At 46.8% G+C, this 22155-nt stretch overlaps 1 protein-coding gene across 1 annotated transcript in view; it reads right to left on the bottom strand.

Moving 5' to 3' along the window:
* Window positions 1-22155, bottom strand: part of PAPPA (pappalysin 1) — a 279318-nt gene that overhangs the window by 27138 nt on the left and 230025 nt on the right. Inside the window, exons 16-19 of the mRNA XM_064291557.1 lie at window positions 21879-22089; window positions 20942-21113; window positions 12856-13003; window positions 6123-6232 (exon numbers count right to left, since the gene is read on the bottom strand). Coding sequence (XP_064147627.1) covers window positions 6123-6232; window positions 12856-13003; window positions 20942-21113; window positions 21879-22089 — 641 coding nt within the window. The remainder of the gene's footprint in view (window positions 1-6122; window positions 6233-12855; window positions 13004-20941; window positions 21114-21878; window positions 22090-22155) is intronic.

A 22155-nucleotide genomic window follows, 5' to 3' on the forward strand; every position in this document is an offset into this window, starting at 1 on the left:
TTTAAAAAATAAAATAACCTGGATGTCAATGTCTTGACTTGCAGTGAGAGATAACTGTGTTGAGGACCAGCTGTGGAAGTCTATATGATCAGGGCTTGCTCTCCTGGCTGAGTGCCAGTTAATAGATTTTAATTAAGAAATGAACATTCACATGGGCCAGAATAAGTGACCAGCCCATTCTCTCCTGAGAGCAAACCTATATGGGAGCCAAAGTATAATTACTAGGTTTCTTGGTAGGCTTGGAACAAAGGGAATCACATAACTCTAGGGATCTGGCTGAGACTGGGTTGGGTACCTTTCTTCTCTGGCTCACCGCATCTCTGGTTCGCTTGTGGCTCTCCCATACATAAAACAGTGCCTGGCACACAGAGGATGCTCAATGAATACTTATTTCATGAATGAGTGGATCCAGATAGAAACAACTGTACCAATACATAATAATTTCCAGATTACTGGATTACTAATTTTTGTTCCATATCTGCATCTACAGCACCTAGTTTAGAAGACAGCTTAGTACAGACTGAATTAAATCAAAGATCTTAGAATAGTTCACATAACTTGAAGATCTACCAGTCTCTCAATATGAAATCTATCTAGCTGCCCTTACTGTCTCTGTTGACATTCTCTACCCTCTCCCAAAACACACAAAAGATGTATTGAGAAAGAACATGGGCTTTGAGGTAGGACAGATGTGGTTGCAATTCTGACTTGAAATTGCTTTATAAATTTCCACTCTGAGGCTTGGTTCAGCTGTCTGTGAGATGGGTACCAAAAATCTATTTCCTAGGCTTGTGGTGATGATGCAATGAGATAAATAATGTGGAAATGGTTAACCTAGGACCAGTTCTTTAAGTTTCTTGAGGGCAGAGCCTGGGTTTTAGACACCTCTGTCTTTTCCAGGGTCACAGAGATCACAGTCAACAAATGTATGTTGACCAACTGAAGGGATATCAGTGGTTCTGGTCTCTCTTCCTTCCAGCTCAAGCTCCTTTCTTCCCTTCTGCTTCCTAGCCTGGGGGCCAGAAATGGGGGGAATTACCTGCTTTCATCCTCCGAAAACCTTAACCCAGACTTGAATCTTTGGGTTTGTGAGTGAGTTTCAGGCCAGTGCAGGGATGTTGGAGGGGCATTTGGTAATGGTTCAAGAAGTAGGAAACACCAGAGTTAGGATCCACCAGGGATTTGACTCCAGTCCCTCTCCGTTTATTTGAGAGCTGATTTAATCCATCTGTAGGAGTGTCTTGGTGTGGTTGTACTAGTTTCTGTCAGTTGAGGTTTACCTGACGTGAGTTCAGAAAAAGGACTTTTATGCTATCTGCATAAGCCTATTTATCTTTCCGAGGCTTTCGGATTTTCCACTATTACTCAGGACTGCACGCCCCACCTGTCTTACTACAGGGCCTCTCTGTGTGCAAGGAGACCTGAGAGAGGGAGCAGGCAGTGGGAGCTGAAGGAAAGACCAGGTTGTTTACACCACAAGTTGGGAAATCCCAGATGGGGCCCCTCAAATGTCAGCTTTATTCCTCTTCATGCCGGTGAGACATCTAGCCCAGTCAGAGTCCTTTCAGACCATGTATTTTAAGAGGGCTTTCACTTCCTGCCTTGGCGGATAAGAGGAATAGACTTTTTTCTTCGTGGCTGCGACCACCATCATCAGCACCATCAACAGCATAACCACCCCCATCATCTCCACTATCATGTGATCAACACCATCATCATCATCTTTCCCATTGACACAAAACCCTTTATTGAGCAAACATTATGCTCCAATTCCTAAGCCCTGAGTTTTCATCTCATCTAATTCTTATAATAACTATACAATAAAAATAAGTACTATTTTTGACTCTCATTTACACAAAAGGAAACTGAGGCACAGAGAAGTTAAGAAGCTTGCCCCAAATCACACACATAGGTGACGACAGAATCAGGAATTAAACCCACATCTGTCTGATTGCAGGGTCTATGTTCTAAATCACTACACACTCCCTCAAATTCCCCCAGGCCATGAAGCTGTAAGTATAAAATAGCTTACTTGTTTGCCTGAAGGGAAGACCAAAGTTCAGACAGGCTTTGAGACAAATGTAGGAAGTGGCAGGTAAGGGACTTATTTCTAAACCTTAGTGTCCAGAAGCCAAAGCCCAGAGAGGACGAGCCCCAGGTGGAGCCCAGGACATGTGAAAAGGAGGGCTCCCTCATCCTCAGGCCCAGATCTGACCTCCCGCCTGAATGTCTTCTGTGATGAGCCCTCTTTACTTCTTGACTTTCTCCCTTGATTTATAGGACCTGCTGATAGTGAATCATATCATTCAATTTATTTTTGCATTTTCTTATCAGTCTCTGAGCTCCTGGCTTTCTTCCTTCCAGGTTAGCTCTTTAAAAGCCTGGAGACTTTTTACTGTAGCCTTAGAGTCTGAAGAAAATACCTGCCCTTTAAAAGTACATAACAGATGTTCTGTAAATGAGTGAATGAACAGATGATCAAATGAGTGGATGTATGAGTGTGTCCAAGAGTGGCTGACGAGTCACTGGAATGGGGCCTCATCTCTACTTCTATGGCTTCATTTCCCCCCAGAGTACAAAGCGTGTCTCCATCCATCCATCCATAGACTAGACTGAACATTCACGCAGATGCAGCCCATCCCTTTTCAGGGTTTGCCCCAGCACTGCTCCCTTTTCAAGGGATGAACGCTGTTTCCTTTGAATGCAGGCGTTGCATGTATCCATTATTTAAAATGTGCGGGTAGATGCCTTGCAGGATGGAATGCAGCATAATTAGCACCGGGTTCAAAAGCTGATTGAAACACAGTAGTTAAGTGAACTGGGCATAAGACAACCTCCCTGAGCCTCAGCTTCTATGTGTATAAACGGTGATAACATTTACCTAATTAGGGTGTGGTGGAGTCACAGTGAGGTGGATATATGAAATTGCCTAACCAATGATATATCATAGATTTTCAATGAGTGGTAATTCCCTTTTCTTCTTCCTTCTTCCCTCCCTCCCAGGAAACTGCTTGACCCCAGGCATGATCTGCAGTAAGCATCCATTAAATTTCAGTTCTCACCTCACCTTACTATTTGGGAGAAACATGGCAGGGGTTGGAGCAGAGCCTCACCTCGACCCTTTACCTTGCGCTGGTGCTCAGAGGCACCCCTTGGAAAGAGAGGAGCCACCCAGGGTTTGCTTTGGCCTGGAAACGCCTACACAGCAGCTCTATTTCTGTAGCTCTCACTGCACCAGGGGCAAGGGTGCAGCAGAGGCCAGCTTTTCTGCCTTATTCCTGGAAATCATCAATCTCTGCCCTTCGCACTCCTCCTTTTTTCTACCACATTTTTTTTCCTCCTGGATAATGAGGCCTCCGGAGACCGGTGGAGGTCTGAACCTCGTTATGGCTCTCTGGGTAGACCGGCATCAATAAAGGCGGGCAGACCAGGGAGCTGGGTGGGGGCTGGGGTGGGCAGGCAGAGGGTGGGCGGTGGGGGGAGAAAGGGGCGGGAGGGGGGGCTTGCAGGCTTTTAGATCCCTAGATTTATTTCACAGTGAATTATAACTGAACTCTTTAGTGCCTAAGGCTCACAGAGGGAAGGGTGGGAATTCACCTGGGGCACAGAGAAGGCCTTGAGCAGGACCTAGGCTTTAGGAATTTCGCCTCCATCCCAAGCTAAGATGACCTCTGGTACTGGCATTTGAGGGAGGTCTCCTGTGTCTATCCTGTGCACGAATGTACTCATCTTCTTTGGGGTAGGTGGGAGTCAGGTGGGGTGAAGGGAGGGGAGGCAGTGGTGTGGAAAGAACGGGCCAATCCTGAGTCCTGGCTACTAGTTCTAGCTCTACCTACTGTGTGACCCTGGGCTGGCCATCCTCCTCCCTGATCTTCAGTTTCTCTAGCTGTACAATCAGGGGCTTGTGCTTGATGGCCTTCAACGTCCTTGTGATTCTGACATCTAGGCTCTGTGTGCTGCTGGGTGTGTAGAGGACATGAGCCCCGGTGGGACTATGTGTGGGGATTTGGCATTAGGAATGGGGAAAGGCAGTTTGAGATAGAGAAAACAAAGGAAGATGAGGACAGGGAATGGGGGTGTCTTGTGGATGTAGGAGAGAGTCAGAGGCAGACAGAGAGACAGAGAGGATGGAGATGGAGGGGAAAAGCGTGGGAAGGGAGGAGGAAGAACAAAGTGAAAGAGCTATCAGAAGAGGGAGGACAGAGAAACTGAGTGAGAAAATAGAGGCAGAAAAGAACTGAAGCTGGAGAGACAAAGATGGATACAGGAAAAGAGGCAACAATAGAAGAAAGAGGACAGAGATAGAGGGGAGAAGAATGCTGGTGTGCAGAGGGGCGGGAATCTGCCAGGTCCAGCACCAGGCCCCTGTGCCCTGAATGCTGAGTAAGGCCTCGCAATCCATGCCCTCAGCTCATTTGAGAAACAGAACACCCAGGATCGGGTTCTGCTCTGGCTATCCAGAGCACAATCTGCAGCAGACAGGCAGACAGCAGCTCCCTGGGTCTGCGAGGCCTCCTAGCACCCCAGGCAGAGGGGCTGGTGGACAGAGATATAGCTGAGCCTTGCGTGACCCCAGCTCCTCTCCCCTTCTCCTGGGTGAAGAGCCAGTGCTCAGATCTGGTACATGAGGCTCGAGATCCATGCTGCCCTGGAGGACACAGATGGAGTCCCACATCAGCTCTGGGGGCCCCTATCAATGGGGTGGCACAAGGGAAAGTGGGGTCGCCAAGCCCAAAAGTCAAATGGGCAATGGCACTGGCTGCCACCCAGAGAGGCCCTACATGGTCATCTGGCCCAGGGTATGCCAGCCTGGCACAGAAGGAAGAACGCAGCACTTGGACTCAGGTGGCGGTTCGAGCCCTCACTCTGGGCCCATCAATTCCCTTCTGAGAGCTCAGTGTCCACATCTAGAAAACGCAGACAATGACCCCTGCCTCATACAACTGTGCTAAGGTTAAACTGTAGTCCTGTGCCAAGGAATGGGCATGTGAACCGCCACACAGTAGATGTTCCATAAATAACAGGTATTAATAGCCCCCTAAATCACACAGCAATTACTCTCCACAAAACAAACAAAGCACGGGGGAAGAGAGAAGCAACCTGGGCATATAGCCCCTGCCTTTCAAGAGCTTATACTAGAGAAAGAAGATAGCCCTGTCCTTAGGAGGATGGCTCTTATAGTCAGGTAGACACAGGTTTGTGACCTGGTTCTGCCACTCCCTGCCTGTGGCCCTGGTGCTTCAGTGTCCTCATCTGTAAAGTCTCATTGCTGTCGAGTAGATTCTGACTCATAGCACCCCTGTAGGACAGAATAGAACCGCCCCATAGAGTTTTCAAGGCTGTAATCTTTACCGAAGCAGACTGCCACATTTTTCTCCCATGGAGCAGGTAGTGGTATCGAACCACTGACCTTTCAGTTAACAACCTAGTGTTTCACCACTGTGGTATCAGTGCTCCTTTATCTGTAAAGTACCCAGAAAGCCAGTGCCGTCGAGTCGATTCCGACTCATAGCGACCCTGTAGGACAGAGTAGAACTGCCCCATAGAGTTTCCAAGGAGCACCTGGCAGATTTGAACTGCCAACCTTTTGGTTAGCAGCTGTAGCACTTAACCACTATGCCACCAGGGTTTCCATCTGTAAAGTAAAAAAAATAGGGGGCACTAAAACCAGTAACCAGTTACCATCAAGTCGATTCAGACTCATAGTGACCTGAATGTGTCTCAGAGTAGAACTGTAATGCATAGCGTTTTCAGTGGCTGATTTTTTGGAAGCAGATTGCTGGGCCTTTCTCCTGAGGTGCCTCTGGGTAAACTTGAATCTCCAACCTTCAGTCAGCACCCAAGTGTACTAATCGTATGCACCACTCAGGGACTCCAGGGGACAGTAGAACCTCTTATTCTGAGGCTGTTCTCAGGATTCAGTGAGAAAATAATGGCCTAACACAAAGTATTACTTCAGGACTGGAAAAATGATTGTAAAGTCCCTATTCCTCAGGACAGGTGTGATGATTAAATAATATATATAAAGAGACCAACATGGGACTAGGATATAAGAAATTCTCAACAATGTCATTTACCTCCCTGTTAGCTGGCAGGTGGGCCAAGGTGGCCCCATCACTCACCTCCACACGTGTAGGATTCAGCCAGTGGGGGATGTCACGCACGGTCACGTTCATTGGCAGGATGATGGACTCACTGTTGTGGTCCAGGCACGAGGTGGCACACTCTGACCCTGAGAGCAAGCACAGCACAAGGCGGCGGCTCAGCCCACCCATCTTCTGATGCCCACCTGCTGCCCTTCTCAGAGTGGACCCTGCCACCCCTAGTCCAATGTACTCGGACATCCTACCCTCAAGTAGGAAGGCGTCAGCTCCCCTGAGAGGGCTGCCTCTGTTCATTTGTCTCCAATCCAGCTGGAACCCACGACCATGCTTGCTGGCCCTAAGCCCAGTTTGGTCATGCTCCTCCTCTGCTCAAAAACCTGTCTAAGGCTCTCCACATCCAGGACTAAGTCCAGCCCTCTTTGTTGGGCATTCAAGGCCTTCCAGAGTCTAGCCCAATCCCATATCCCAGTAACCACCTTCGCCCTTTGGTTGATCCAGCCAAACTGAACTACACCTGGTTTTCCATCCATTCCCTGCACTTCCCCACCTCTAAACTCCTACTTCTATTCAGCCTTTCTCCTGAAACATCCTCCTGATCTGACTTCGAATGGGAAAATCCTATCAGTTCTTCAAGCCCCAGTTGAAATCTTCGAAGAAGCCTCCCTGATTTCTACAGCTGATCACTATATCTTCTGAATGCCCACTACACTGGATCTGTCTCTTTGGGGCACTGATGAAGTTTGTACCAATATTGGCATCACCCTCCCTGAGCCTCCTCTCCACAGTTAAAGTGTTGCTTCTGGGAGGGCAGGGATGGTGATTGATTCTCCCGGGCATGTCTGAGTCTAACCCACTGCCTGACACCTAGGGAGAGCTTAGTAAGTAAAAGATAAGCCTATGAATGCAACACTAGCTTGTCCCCGCTCCTCATTCTTGCCCTCCCTTGGACCTTGAAGACCCTTCCCACTCTTCTTCAACTAGTACATTACTAACAATCCTTTGCACTTCAATCCAAGTGTCACTTCCTCAGAGAAGACCTCAATGGCTTCCTGACAGGCCAAATCCCCTCACAGGCATCAGCCATAGCATTTACCACATTACCATTTCCCATTTGCTTGGTGACTGCTATATTAATAGCTCTCCTCCCTGCTGGATTATAAACTCCATGAGGACAGCACTCTCTGTACTCTCTATTCTATGCCCAGAGCCTAGCACTGTGCTTGTCAGATGGTGGTCACTCAATAAATATCTGTGAAATGATTGAAAGTAATAGCAAGTGAGTAAATGAATACTTGAATGAATGAACAAATGAATGAATGAAGCAATGAGTGAATGATAAATAGGCATTTAGGAATCTTATGAATGACGAAGGGAGTGTATAAATGGATGAGTGAAAAAGTAAATGATTGAATAAATGGATAAATAAATGAAAAATGAATCAGGTAATGAGTCAGTGAAGGGATGGATGACTAACAGGGCCAGGGTTAGTACACAGAAGCCATCAGTCAAGGGACTTCTGGGTGAAGACAGTTGACTTTCAGGCTGTGAGTTGGCAAGTAGATGATAATTTGGCTCGTTCATTCTCTAGCCTGACCTAACACATTACGAAGTCTTCAAAAATCTAAGCCTATTCCATGGAGGTCTCCAGAACTCCAGAGAGGGGCTCATTCATGGAGGCAGGGAACTGACCTGTCAGAATTTGACCAGGGCCCTGTAGAGTCATGTAGTCATCTCCCTGCTTTGGCACCAAGACCACCCTCAAACATTAAATGGCTCACTAGGTGAGAATCAGGCCTTTTCTTTGAATACCGTATTCTATGAGCCTTTCTAAATGTTCCCTTCCAACTATAGTTTTATTAATATATAATGTATGTGTATATATGTATATATATAAAACCCATGTGTCTGTCAGTTTGTTGTACTATGCTGGTGGCATGTTGCTGTGATACTGGAAGCTTTCCCACTGGTCTTTCAAATACCAGGAGGGACACCCTTGGCGGACAGGTTTCAGCGGAGCTTCCCGACTAAGACAGACTAGGAAGAAGGACTTGGTTGTCTACCTCTTAAAAAAATTAGCCAACGAAAACCTTATGAAATGCAGCAGAAAACTGTCTGATATAGTGCCGGAAGATGGGCCCCTCAGGTTGGAAGGCACTCAAAATATGACTGGGGAAGAGCTGCCTCCTCAAAGTAGAGTTGACCTTAATGATGCAGATGGATTCAAGCTTTTGGGGCCTTAATTTGCTGATGTGGCATGACTTAAAATGAGAAAAAACAGCTGCAAACATCCATTAAAAATGGAACATGGAATGTATGACTGGACCAATAAACGACATCATGATAAACGAAGAAAATGCTGATGTTGTCAAGGATTTCACTTTACTTGGATCCACTATCAACACTCATGGAAGCAGCAGTCAAGAAATCAAATGCTGTATTGCACCGGGCAAATCTGCTGCAAAAGACCTCCTCAAAGTGTTAAAAAGTAAAGATGTCACTTTAAGGACTAAGGTTCTCCTGACTCAAGCCATGGTGTTTTCAATTGCCTCATATGCATATGAGAGCTGGACAATGAATAAGGAAGACAGAAGAAAAAATGATGCTTTTGAATTATAGTGCTAGGGAAGAATATCGAATATACCATGGACTGCCAGAAGAATGAACAAATCTGTCTTGGAAGAAGTACAGCCAGAATGCTCAATAGAAGCGAGGATGGTAAGATTTCGTCTTACATACTTTGGACATGTTATTAGGAGGGATCAGTCCCTGGATAAGTACATCATGCCTGATAAAGTAGAGGGTCAGCAAAAAAAAAAAAGAAGTGCTTCAATGCGATGGCTTGACACAGTAGCTGCATCAAGCATAACAACAACTGTGAGGATGGTATAGGACCAGGAAGTGTTTCATTCTGTTGTACACAGGGTTGCTATGAGTCAGAGCTGACTTGATGGCACCTAATAACAACATATGCATATATATATGTATATATACATATATATATATATACATACAACAAATATGGAGCTCTGATGGCACAGTGGTTAGGGGTTTGACTGCTAACTGAAAGGTCAGTGGTTTGAACCCACCAGCCACTTCATGGGAGAAAAATGTGGCATCTACTTCCATAAAGATAACAGCCTTGGAAACCCTATGGGGCAGTTCTACTCTGTCCTGCAGGGTTGCTATGAGTAGAAATCGACTCAATAGCAATGAGTATGTATGTATGTATATATATTTTAATCTAACCAGTGGTGTTCCTATTGCCATCTTGTCATTCTCTTCTAAGAGACTGATGGGTCTGAAGAGGGTGTGGTGACAGGTTCAGAGATAATGTTTAGAACCTCTTCACTTTCTCTGATCCTGGGATACTGTTCCTGGAAGGGGGAAGATTCTTGGCCTTGCTAGGTGGTTTTCATACGCCACCTCATTTCACTGCAAGTTCAGCCATGCAAGATGGTATCATCATATCCAGTTCACAGATGAAGGACAAAATGCACAGAGCTCAGGTAGCAGAGCTGGTGGGCATGGTTCAAAACCCATGTCTCTCTGAATTCCAAGCCTAGCTATCCTCATGGTGTAGCCATTCAGAGAGAAGAGAAAGGAAGGTAGCAATGGAAGGGGAGACAGAGGGTGAAAGGACGGAGGTGAGGGAAAAAAAATTAGAGAAAAGCAAAAAGACAAAAATAAGGGAGTGATGAAAATAAGGGGGAAAAAAAATCCCCAAACAGTCATCAGAGAAACTTAGAGGTGCATGTTTTGTCTTGAGATTGGTTCTAAAGTAGTTTTTAGAGAGCAAAGGGAACTCAGGAAATGAGCCGGGGCTGTGATGATAAAATTCTTTTGGAAAAAAAAAAAAAAAAAACGCAGCCTCTGAGAAATAGACAAAGGCTGTCTTATCTCAAGAGGAGAGAAAAAGGAAGAAATATGGCCAAACAGGAGGCAACTGCAGTCCTGTCTTCATTTCTCTTTCTCTGAGTCTCCTCTCCCCTCCCCCAGGCTAGCTCTTCGCCTTCAGGACCAGGCCACTGTGTTGTGATATATGAGCTGTAATTGGCATCATTACAGAGCAGTGATCTCACCGCTCCACCCCCCACCTCTCCTTCCCAAGAGAAGCAGGGATGGTGGCAGCGGTGGTGGCAGCGGGAGCAGCAGAAGCAACTTTCTGAGGGCTCATCATTGCCACCAAAGCCACCCCCCAGGCTGCTGCGGGGGCGGGGGCAGAAAGAGCTACTCTGGGTGATCCAAGAATGTGCCCTCCAGCCCCCAAGCCCAACACACACCTCACCTTGATAAAGGGTCTTCAGAAAAAAATCCCTCCCCATGTTGTGGGCTCTGCTCAGGGAGGGGCTCGGCCTGGAGGTTGATAGAGGGGAGGAGGGAGAAGGAGCTGGGGAGTGGAGGAGGGGAGCCTGCTGTGTCTCTACTTCCTTCTCCCTGCCTCCCTTGGTGTCTCTTTTTCTCATAGCCTTTTCTCTCCCTGTTCTCCTCCAACGTGCCCTCACTCACCCACCCATCCTGAATTACTGTAGTCATAAAATGGGCATCCATGCTGCAATGGGGACATGATGTGCAGGGGAGGGGACAGAGATTTAGAGTCCCTGTCTGCTTTGGCCTTGAAAAAGCTCAGTAGACAGAGGAATGCCACCATCACACCCCATCCCCTATCTCTAGACAGTCCTGAGGGGGAGTGGAGAGGCAGGCATTACAGCTCATCTGTGCGTGGCTGTGGTCTGTGAACGAACACAATGCGTGAACAGTGTGGCCCCGAGGTGTATTTGTGTATGTGTGGGAGCTATGTTTATCTCCTGTGGATCCTTCTATGTGTTTGATATGTTTCGGGGCATAAGATGTGTCTGTGCCCATGACGTATACGTGCACTGGTGTGAGGCGTGGATGCGCGTGTGCTCTGTGGGGGTTTCTATGTTATCTGACCGTGGCTGTGTTTGTGTGGGTGATGTGTTTGTGTGGTGTTTGGCTGATGTGCACACTCTAGGCATCAGCTTACTGCAGGATGTATGTATTTGGTTATAAAATCTTGTGTTTGTGATATGTGTTTATTTATGCATATGAGAATATATTTGCATGTTTCACTGGATGTAAATTTGCAAGAAACCTGTTTCTGTAGGCTTTCATAAAGGTCACTTAATCAGAAATTTTTTCCCAGGACTGCTCAATGCCAGTCCTAAGTATTCTGATTATTTACTTTTATATCCTGATGGAGTTAAGGGTATAGGGACCTCATCACAGACACGAGTGTCTACGTCCACTCACACCCATCAGGAATGATGGTGAGAAGAGAAGGCCTTGGGACAGAGCAGCCAATATGGCTCACCACTGCTACACCTGACCTTCTAGAATTCCTAGGTCAGCAGGCCCTACAAGATCCCACTTCTCTCAACTCTCATGGTCAGGGTCCTTCAGACTGGTAGCTCTGTAAGGTCTTCCTGTACCTTCTGAATCATCACAGAGAACAACCACGTGCTTTTCTGTTTTCTAATCCATGCAGGAGTAAGTGCCCTGGTCTAAGTGTAGGAGTGCTGATTCCTACTTGAAGTTTAGGTGAACAATCTGCTCTTGAGGCTATGTGTTTCTACCTTCAAAAGGAGGTAGACAGCCCTGATGGTGAGAGACCCCATACCCCTCCGCCCTCCAACCACAGCCTCACTTCTGGACATGCAGTGATAACTCCCAGAAGGTTTACTGGGTGAAGAACATGTTGGGGCTCTGTGGGGCTGGGAGTGAATGTGTGCACAGATAACCTTTTGCTCCAGACATCCCTGGCAATAGTTTCATAAATCACATTGGCCATGAGAAACGACATTCAATTCCCTGGGCTCTTCATCATGGTCAATTAGGGAATCAGCCCAAGAGGTCAGTATCACTGCCCTTAAATGAGGTCACACTTAATGCACTCTCAGTTTCTCAGGAAGCTCTGGAGCCTAGGATTAATACATCTGTCCAGACACCTGGTTGCAACCAGGCAAGTCCCTGGCATCAAACCGCAGACTGTCAGCCCTCATTGTGAGCATTTTGCGAGCTGGCCTAGCACCACACAAATAGTACTATTTTGAAAATGCTCTTTATCCTCATTTTGGATGCAGCTGAGATGCCATGGAAAGAACTCGGGCTCTGGAGTAGGACAGACGTCCGGATTTGGGGCAGGTCATGTTACCTCTTCTTTTCTCAATTTTCTCACCCGTTAAAAGTTACTGAGAGGGTAAGAGATATGCCTTTAAAGTGCCTGATGCAGGACCTCATGGACAGTAGGTACTCATGAATGTCTAGTGTTATGAAAATTTTAAAATTAATAATAAAAGCAGCCACACTGGACCACGATTGCTTTCCTAAATATGATGTGGTCTTTCAAGTCTCCTTCCTTTTGGACACATGGTTCCATCTGCCTAGGATGCCAATTCTTGCCCAGCAAGCTCTTTCAACTCTCTGTGTAAGTATCCCCGCTCCGGGAGCCTTCTGTGTCTCCAGAGGCAGCAGTCATCTCTCCCGTGCTCCTCCGTGACTGTATACTCACCAACAACTGCTCTGCCCCTACCTGCCCATACCTGTGTTGCTGCCTCTCTTTACCAGGGGACTGGGAGCTGCAGGAGGACAGGGTCTGGGCTCCCTCATCTTTGTTCCCCTAATATCGGCACACGGTCTCAAAGAGCAGAGGTGTCCAGTGACGACCCAGGTCCTAGCCTTGAGCTCCTGGAAGGACCAGCCCCGTCCCACCACTCACCCACACCCATCATACCTATGGCATAGCCATCGGGGCACTGCAGTTTGAGGTTGCTGTTGAGCTGGTTCGGGGGAGAGCACTGGCCTTGCATCTCCTTGCAGAGGTGGAAGGAGCCGCTCCAGGTGCCATCTTTCCGGCAGTGGATGATGTTGCTTCCCCGTCCCTGAACACGGAAACATTGTCAGGACCAAGGGAGGCTTCTCTTCCCCAACATGATAAGCCTCTCAGAATAAAAGAGGAAACGATTTCTCATCTCCCTAGAGATCTGAGAAGTCTTCCAAAACAATTTCTTAAAGATGGTAAAATCCCAATCAATCTGGAAGAGAGAGGTATTGTTAGCATTGCCATTTTGCAGATGGGGAACCCGAGGGCTCAGTACAGGGTTCAAGGCTTCCCAAAGAGCCAGTGGGACGTGGACCCGGGTTTGCTTACTCCTAGCTTAGTGGTTTTTCAGAGATTTTGATCAGAGCATTCAACATAAAAATTTTGGTTTGTGTTGTTTGTTTTCACTGGAAGGTAGGTGCCCATTTGCTTCCCGACTCTACTGCAGGTAAGAGCACTAGTCCCGGAGCTATTCATGAGGAGGTAGGTGTAACCAAAGTCTGTTTTCTGCTCAATCAGTGAGAGAATCCTGTCTCAGGGATCTACCATGTTGCAACTAAGTAAACTTGGCCCAGTTAAGAACCTTTCCTCCCCTCCACTTTCTTGCCCTCCTCTTCCCTTTCGTTCTATTCCATTCAAGCAATAACGGCACTGAGAGGGTGGTCTGGGGCTACGTCTACCTCTGCTCCCCATTTCTTTAAAATAAGCAATAATATACAGCTTCTCAATCTCTTGCAAAAAAAAAAAAAAAACATTGCTATCAGAGTAGGCAGTATGTGGAAAAGAGTTTTCAAGGACGGGCAGAATAACACGTAGCAAAAGTGTGGAAAGGCATTCCTGGAAGAAGGAATGGCATATGCAAACGCAAGCAAGCTCAGTGAGCATCGGAGAGCCTGGTGTGGTTCTGATTCTGTGCCTCAAGGGAGGGGGTGGAAGGAGATTAGCTGGTACTGCCAGTTTAAGGAGTTTGGGAGACAGTTCTAAGTAGGGGGCCCATCTTTGGAAAGATCTACCTGAGAACAACTGTATATTCTCTCCCTTGTAGGCTTATAGTAAGAAGAGAAACTCTAAGTGAAGCCAAAGAAGTTGGCCTTGCTCCACCAGTGTGAAAATCTGTTCAACAGCTCCCCATGACCTTCAGCTTCCCTTCCAAACTGTGGTGACTGCCTCCAGAGCCCTCACAGCCTTAACTCTGCTTAATTCTCCAGTTCATTGCTCCCTACAGCACCACCACCAACCTTGAACTTAGGTTTGCATTACCTGCACTCGCAAATGCACCATATGCTGTTTACACTGCCATGCTTTTGCACTTGCTGCTCCTTCTGTCTGCTAAGATCCCCTCCCCCACTGGTCCACCTGGCAAACATCTTTTTATTGGGCAGAAACCATCCTGTCCTAATGCCACTCCAATTCCAACAGCCTGCTACCCTCTGGTACACAGGTCATTGCCTCTTTATTTACCATCTGTTCACCAACTATATGATGAGCTCCCCAAGGCCTGGGATGGTGCTCCAGTCATCCCTGTGTCCTCAGAGCCTTCCACAGCACCTAACAGGTCCCGGCTACTCACACTCATTCACTCACTCATAGATATTTTTGCTCATTCAAGAACTGCTTGTTCAAGGATAGATGGTGTGAATAAATAGAGTGGTTGAATTATTTTTTTAAAAAAACAAGAAAACAAATGAATGCATGGGTCAGGAATAAATGAGTCAGTGAAGAAATGAATGAGTGAGGGAATAAATGAATACACGCCTGAGGGAATGAGTATACTTATTCAAAGGGCTGATATAGGCTGAGGCTCCCCCATCTGAGAAAACAGCTGCAAGTAAACAGGATTCAAAAGAGAAAGGGGGCCCCTCTCTGGGCCTCTCCCGGACCAGCAGGAGGAGGGCCTCATCGCAGTGGAAATGTCCCTGGCTATGGGAGAAGAGTGGCCCATCCTGAGCATGCAGCTGTGGAGGGACTTGCAGAGTCCATTCCCTGAGGCTCTGTGTGAGCTCAGGGCAAGTTTATGCAGCTTCAAGTGGCTTCAGAGAACCCAGTCTCTCCCTCCCCTGAGTCCCCGGCTTTAGGCCCCAGGATTCTGTTGGGCCCTCAGGGGATTAGGAAATTGACCCCAATTTCCTGGAGCCTTGGCCTGGGTTTATGATGAATTTGGCCCCCAGCCCCTGAAGGGTTGCAGACCTCAGCACTATGTAAGGCCAGGGCTGGCTGGAAGCTCCGTTTGTAGCAGAGAATGTATTAGAACTAGCTGGAATCTGCATGGGGAATTTCAAACTGGGAAGGTCCCACCACAGAAGGTAAATGCATAAAGGACTAGTCTCGCTATCTCTAGTCACTCTCCCTATTGCCCAGTTCATGTGGCAATTTCTGCTGCTGACTAAATGTGCCTTAAAAATATGGCACCTTAGCCTTCAGAGCAAGGCAAACTCAGGGACTGGCACTCCTGGGTTTCTACCGTCTCAACCAGACTACATTTCTAGCTCCTTCTATTGTGTGGAGTCCCTCAGTTGTGCACTGACTAACTGAAAGGTTGGAGGTTCCAGTCCATCCAGAGGCACCTCAAAAGAAAGGCCTTGGCAATCTATTTCTTAAAAAAAGCAGCCATCGAAAACTTCATGGAGCACAGCTCTACTCTGACACATATGGGATCTCTACGAGTCAAACAGACTCCAGGGCAACTGGTCTATTACTACGCACATATCCTTTATTCTAGCAAATCAATCGCCTTGTCCCCTCCCCCTCCTCTTCTCTTGCTTGCCCACCTCCACACCTCTGCCCTTCTGTGCCCTCTGAACAGGCAGACCTTCTGGAGCCGCTCTGTATTTTCAAATCCTCTTTTAGGATTGGATCCCAGTGCACTAGGCACGTGTGCATCACCTGGTGCAAATGCTCTGCGTGCATCCTCGCTGATTGAGTCTAGGTTGACCACAGGCCTGGTTTTTGTTGAGCCTCCAATCTGTGAAGGCCAGAGAACACTTTTTCTAGGCACTGGCAGGACACCTACTAGGTGTATTTGGCTCTGGATGCACAATTCTGCAAGTGAAGGCGAAATCTCTCACAAGAGGACCGAACAACCCTCGGGGACAACATGCTGAATCTTTGTGCCCAGGCATCCGTCTGTAAAAACTGAGCATGTTGTACTCTCTCTACCTTTCTCACCTCTGTAGCTACACAGAGCCACAAAGAGCTGGAAGGCATATAATTATATTATTGAACACCTATTGTGTGTCATGTGTTTAACATACATTTAAAACACCCTTTAACAACAGAGTAGAAATCACGTTCCTTTTATAAATTTGGAAATCGAGGCTCAGTCAAGAATTGAAAAAGTGAGTTTTTAAATGATGCTAGTGTAATGGCCAAGAGCATGGACTTGAGACAAATTGTCTTGGTTCAAATCCCAGCTCTGCAACTTCCTAGCTGTCTGGACTTGGGGAAATTACTTAACATCTCTAGGGCCTCAATTTTCTCAACTGTTAAATGGGCACAGGTGTCCACAGCCTGGTAGAGTCCTCATGAGAGTCCAGTGAGCTAGTTTATGTGAAGCATTTTGAGGCTGGCATACAGGACTCTCTAAGGCTCTTACCCATCTACTGCAATGTCTCTAAGGGAACTTCAGAAATCAATCCAACCAGAAAAGGGAGGCATTGTGGCCAAGTCATCGAGGTGTCCTGTGCCACAGCCAGATCACACGACTAGTAAAAGCCTATGTATTTTTACCACAACGGAATAGATGGAGAGAGAATGAATTAGACTTATTCTCTTTAGTAGAAATTAAAATAAATAAAATAATGATGGGGAGAAACGATGGCAGCATCAGGGCAAGACAGAAGCAGGCAGTGTGGTGCAGGAAAGAATTACGCTTTGGAGGAAGCCTGACCTGTGCAAAGATCTCAGTTCCACCTCTTCTAGTTGTAAAGCATGGAGCAAGCCACTCTACCTCCTGAATCTCAGTTTGATCATCTTACGATAGGAACAGTGTGCTCGGAGCTGTGGGGCTTAAATGAAGAGATCAGTGGAAAACACTGAGTGCAGCGACTGGCACATAGTAAGTGCTCAGTAAGTTAAAGCTGCTGTTAATTATTTACCTTTTTTCCCAGTCAGTGCTTTTACACTCACTTTGCTTCCTCCGAGTAAATTACAGTGGTGCTGTGTAGCCCCAGAGGTGAGGATGGACAGAAAGTGAGGCTTGTGCAGTGATGTGGTTAGAGAACGTAAGACTTGATTTAAGACCTAGCTCTGCCAGTAACTTGCTGTGTGTTTTGGGGTAAGCCTCTTCCTCTGCCTGGGCTTCAATGGCTTCATCTGCAATATAAGTGGGTTGCAGTGGGGGTCCCTGCCCAGCTCTAAGGTCACATAGGTCTGTAACATTTCTTCCAGTGGTTCTTCTAGGAGGTCCTGCGATGTTTGGGCAAGCATTTTGGCAACCCTATAACAAGATGTTGCTCCTGCCTGCCGAGACATGTCCGCATAAGAGTTGTATAGTGTCCACAGCAGAACTCATAAAGGCAGGGGCCAATCCACACCACTTGTGGCAGAAAGGCTCTTACGGCCAACTTCTGTGATTCATGCAATGACCCGGATGTGTTATTGACTCCACTTCCACCCTTCCTCTCTTGCTCCTGCTCAGTTGCTGAAATCCGCCATTAAGTGCATTACTTACTTTGTCCTTTAGCCTTCGTCCTTTCCCACAGCAGACCCTGTGCAGGCACCTCCTATAGACCCTGTCCCCATCCCATGCCCCTGCTCCCCTAATCACCTACGAAGCCCCCACAGTGCTTTTCACATGGAACTGGGTTTGAGTTATCACCTCGGACAGCCCCGGGAGCATCTGAGCTGAATTAAGTCCTGAGACAATTAACACTTCCCTCTGGTTGCCTGGGGCTTGGATCCCTAGCCTGTTCAGGAAATCCTTGCTCTCTCTGTTGGGGAGTCAGAATGACACTTGTAACTTATAACCGTAACTATGGGTAAGAGCTTACCATCCCAGGGCCTTTTTTCCTCATCTGTAAAATGGGGATATGTTTTTTTTTTTTTTTCAAGTGTTTGTTGGAAGTTGTCAAAACAAGAGAAAGCCTGCACCACCAGCTTGGCACCCAGCAAACGTTAAAAAAATTAGAGCTGTTATGAAGGATGGATGCTTCCTTCTCTGACTTTCTAGAGCTGGCACAGGGCTGTCAGCTAGAGGACTAGGTTTCAAGACATTGCCTTTGGTTCTATAACCTCTAGGAGCCCAGATGGAGCATCAGGGATTCTCACCACTAGAAGTGACCTTAACATTAAACTAGTTCATTTGTGTCTTTCCCAGAGCAGTCACTTTTGTGTGCATAGGTTGTACATTGTACAATTTCACTCCCTACTTTCATTACTTCATTTAATCCTCACATATAAGCTATGAGGTAGGTAGTATAATCTCCTTCCATTTTATAATGAGGAACTGAGTTTTAGAGAGTTAAGTAGCTTTCCCAAGGTCCTCCAGCTTGTAAGTGGTGGAGCTGGGATTCAAATTCAGAGTTCAGGTCCCACATCATGCTGGCTCCCAAGGAATGAATGAAGTAGGGAGAGGGGTTATTTTTTAATTTGCTTTTAGTGGCAGGGGGAGGGAGTGTGTGACTCTCCCTACAATGTCCCCCCTCCCCCTCCTACTTCCTCCCCTATTAGAATCTGAAACTTGTTTGAGACAAAAAACTCTTCCATACAAAGCTGCTAGATTCAAGATGCTCTGTGCCGTAGGTTTCTGCTGTGTTTACAGGCAGTGAGAGGGGATCTGAGGTGAATACTAGATTTGGCTCTCAGGCCCCTGGTCTAAGGGTAGAGGAAATTCACTTTCAGTACAAACTAGAAACGTCAATTGTATTAGGAGCCCATTTGGCACACACTCCCTCATTCTTTGAGCTGACAAGCAATACCCTGCTCCTTTGAGTATAGCCTCTCCGCCAGTTGCCAAACAGAGCTGCTTGAGTCGTCTGATAAATTTACATTTTCCTCTCCTTTAAATACAAACTGGCCATGAAAGTTACTTGGCAGGCCCCAGGCAGACTGGGTTTCAGTTTGATAACAGGACCACAGCCAGAATACTATTTGGCTCAGCAGTCTGGGTAACTGTTAGCAACAGCTTTATGTAAGGGAGTGAGAAGGAAGTTGATCAGCCTGCGTGAGCCCATGGTAATCTCTGGCCTTTGCTTGTTCTGGCACTGGCTTCTGCTTCCACGACAGTCAAGGATGAGAATGACTCGGGGTACAGATGCCCGTGAGTTTGAAAGCAAGGATTTTCAGGGAGTGTCTATTTAAGTCAGTCTACCCATTCTTTTTTTACCCATTCTTTTTTTACCCACAGCTGGGGAGACCTGGATTTTCACTGTGACATAGCCAGCACCGGCAGTGTCACTTTGGGTGGTTAAGTAACTTCTCTGAGTTTCAGTTTTTTCATCTGGAAAATGAGTAATTGGTCTAGATGTTCATTGTGGGTCTTTAATGCCCTTAGTTCAACGTCATTTCCTGAGCACCTACTAGGCACCTCACACTGTCCTAAGTGCTGAAGACACTGGGAAGATTAAAGATAAGGTCAAGGACTTCACAGCCTAGTCGGGAAAAGTGAAATGAAAGTGGACAATTACAGCGCAGTGTGGTCAATGCTTTGAAGTGGAAACACATGGGAGAGGCACTCAACTCATCAGAAGGGAGGGGTATCAGAAAGGGTTCCTGGGGGGAAGGGTGCCCAAACTGAATCTTAAAGGATGACGAGCAGCCAGGCAGGTAGAGAGGTAAGAGAACTCTTTAAGGTAGAGAATGCAGAGATGAGATGGGAGGTCAGTCTATTGGTCAAGAGGTAGGAGTCTTGAATGCCACCCTAAGGAGTTGGAATTTTGTCCTTAGGGAAATGGGAGTCACTGGTTCTAAAAGGGCTTTATGTAGGTGAGTTGTCATGATCCGATTTATGCTTCAAACCAGTCACTGTAGCTGAAATGTAGAGACCAAACTGGAGAGAAGTAAGGGAGCAAAAGCAGGGAGCTGAGCAAGAAGCTGAGCAGTGACCTGGGAAAGAGATGATGGCATCCTGAGTTAGGGCGGTAGCACTGGGGACAGAGAGAAGAGAATGACTTCAGGAGATGTTTTGGATGGAGAATGGACAAGACTTGGTAATCTTTGGATGTAGAAGGAGGGAATACAGTTGAGGATGGTAGTTTGGGAAACTGAGAAAAGGATGTATATTTAATTCACTTTTGACCATTTTGATCATGGTCCCCAGGGCAGTGCCTGGTATTTCATAGGCTCTAATTTGGAGCCCTGGTGGTGCGGTGGTTAAGCGCTTGGTTGCTAACGAAAAGGTCGACAGTTCGAGCCCGCCAGCCACTCTACAGGAGAAAGATACAGCAGTCTGCTTCTGTAAAGGTTACAGCCTTGGAAACCCTATGACACAGTTCTACTCTGTCCTTTAGGGTCGCTATGAGTTGGAATCAATTCCACGGCAACAGGTAATAAAGAATGAGTGAAGATAGTACCACCTGCACTGAGGCCCAGTTGACTGAACTCTGATCTCATCTGGCTGATGATCCTTGAACACCTGTGAAACATAGGGCTTGGGATATCAACCCTAATTGGTTAGTGCTATGAAGGTAGAGCTCCTTGTAAACTTAAGTTTTCTTTGAAGCCAATTGGCTTCTCATTTCCCTTTCTCACTCATGACTCCCTACCTAGCCCATTTGGTGGTGAGGGGTATGTTTAGAAATTAAAGGAAATTCATTCATAGAACTCCTTCAACAGACAAGAGTGTCAGACTTTCAGTCACACACAGATTAAGATAAATTTCAAGCCTTGCCATACCCTTCTCCTCACTCTTTCTTCCACAGCTTTCTCAAAACTGCTAAATATGGTTCTTTTTCACTTTATGCTTGAGGAGCCAACTGATGTCTCAAGAGAGGGGTATAGTATAGTCTGGTCTTTGACCATAGAGAGGAACCAGAGTATTGATCTCAACTTCAAGGAGGCTTACCTGGGAGGCATCACTGTCTTCACACTTGATCCTACACTCGCTGTTGAACTGGAAGCCGTTAGTGCACTGGTAGAGCCCATGGAATTTGGGTGGAGGTGGGTCACAAGTCACAGGAACACACGCTCCCTCCTGCCAGCTGCCATCCTGGGTACACTGTGTCTTGAAGGCCCGTCTTCAAGAAATGATGAAAGAAGAGACATCTCGGTGACTAAATGGACTGACCCCTACCCCACTGAAACACTCAAGTTTCTCTGGAGCCAGCTGCCCTCTCATTTCCTTTTCCCATCCATGATTCCCTACCTGTTCTTTTGGGTGATGAAGGACATGTGTAAGGATTAAGGAAAATTCATTCACAGAATTTTTTCAGCAAGGGCAGGGAGCAATGTCAGACATGTGGGTTGAGATACAATTCACGCCTTGCCAGCCCCTTGTCCTCTCATTTTCTTCCACAGGTTCTGAGGGGTGTTGGTACAATGATGATATTAATATCCACCATTCAATGAACAACTACAGCTTGCCGGGCACTTCGTAAGCATTTTACATACATATCCTCATTTAGTATCCACAAGAGACCTATCTGGCAACTGTTATTATCGTTCCCATCTTAAAACCAAACCAAATCAAACCTGTTGCCGTCAAGTCTGCTGACTCACAGCGACCCTATAAGACAGGGTAGAACTGAAAGGTCCAGAGAAGTGAAGTCATTTGCCTGAGGTCACACAGGCAGTAGGCAGCCAAACTGGAACTTAAAGTTAGTTCTGTTTGACCCAGATCTAATAGTATCAATAATGTACTTCCAACTTCCCACAGGACAGAAAAGGATGAAGGATGGGTACTGCCTCCAGTAAAGAAATGAACACTTCCTTCAAATCAGAGAGCCAAACCTGGCTCTCCTCCTCTCCAGAATTTAGGAGTTTGTGTTTCCAGCCCCACTTACTTTTTCGACTTCCGAGAGGAGCCAGGCACGTGGTATCCGGGTTTGCACTTGTACTTGCAGAAAGCGCCCACTTTGTGCTTGTTCTCCCGGCACCGGGCGGTCTGTAGGTCTGCATTGGGTACTGGGGGTGGAGCCAGGCACATGAGCTCACACACGGCTTCCGGAAAGGACCACAGCCCATCCTCCATGCAGGTCAAGAGGCTGCTGTTGCCTGGAGGACACAGTCAGGCAGGGTTAGCAGAGGGAGGGGTCTCTGATAGCCAGGATAACTCATGAG

Source organism: Loxodonta africana, chromosome 9 (genome assembly GCF_030014295.1).
Source record: "Loxodonta africana isolate mLoxAfr1 chromosome 9, mLoxAfr1.hap2, whole genome shotgun sequence".
Lineage (NCBI taxonomy): Eukaryota > Metazoa > Chordata > Mammalia > Proboscidea > Elephantidae > Loxodonta > Loxodonta africana.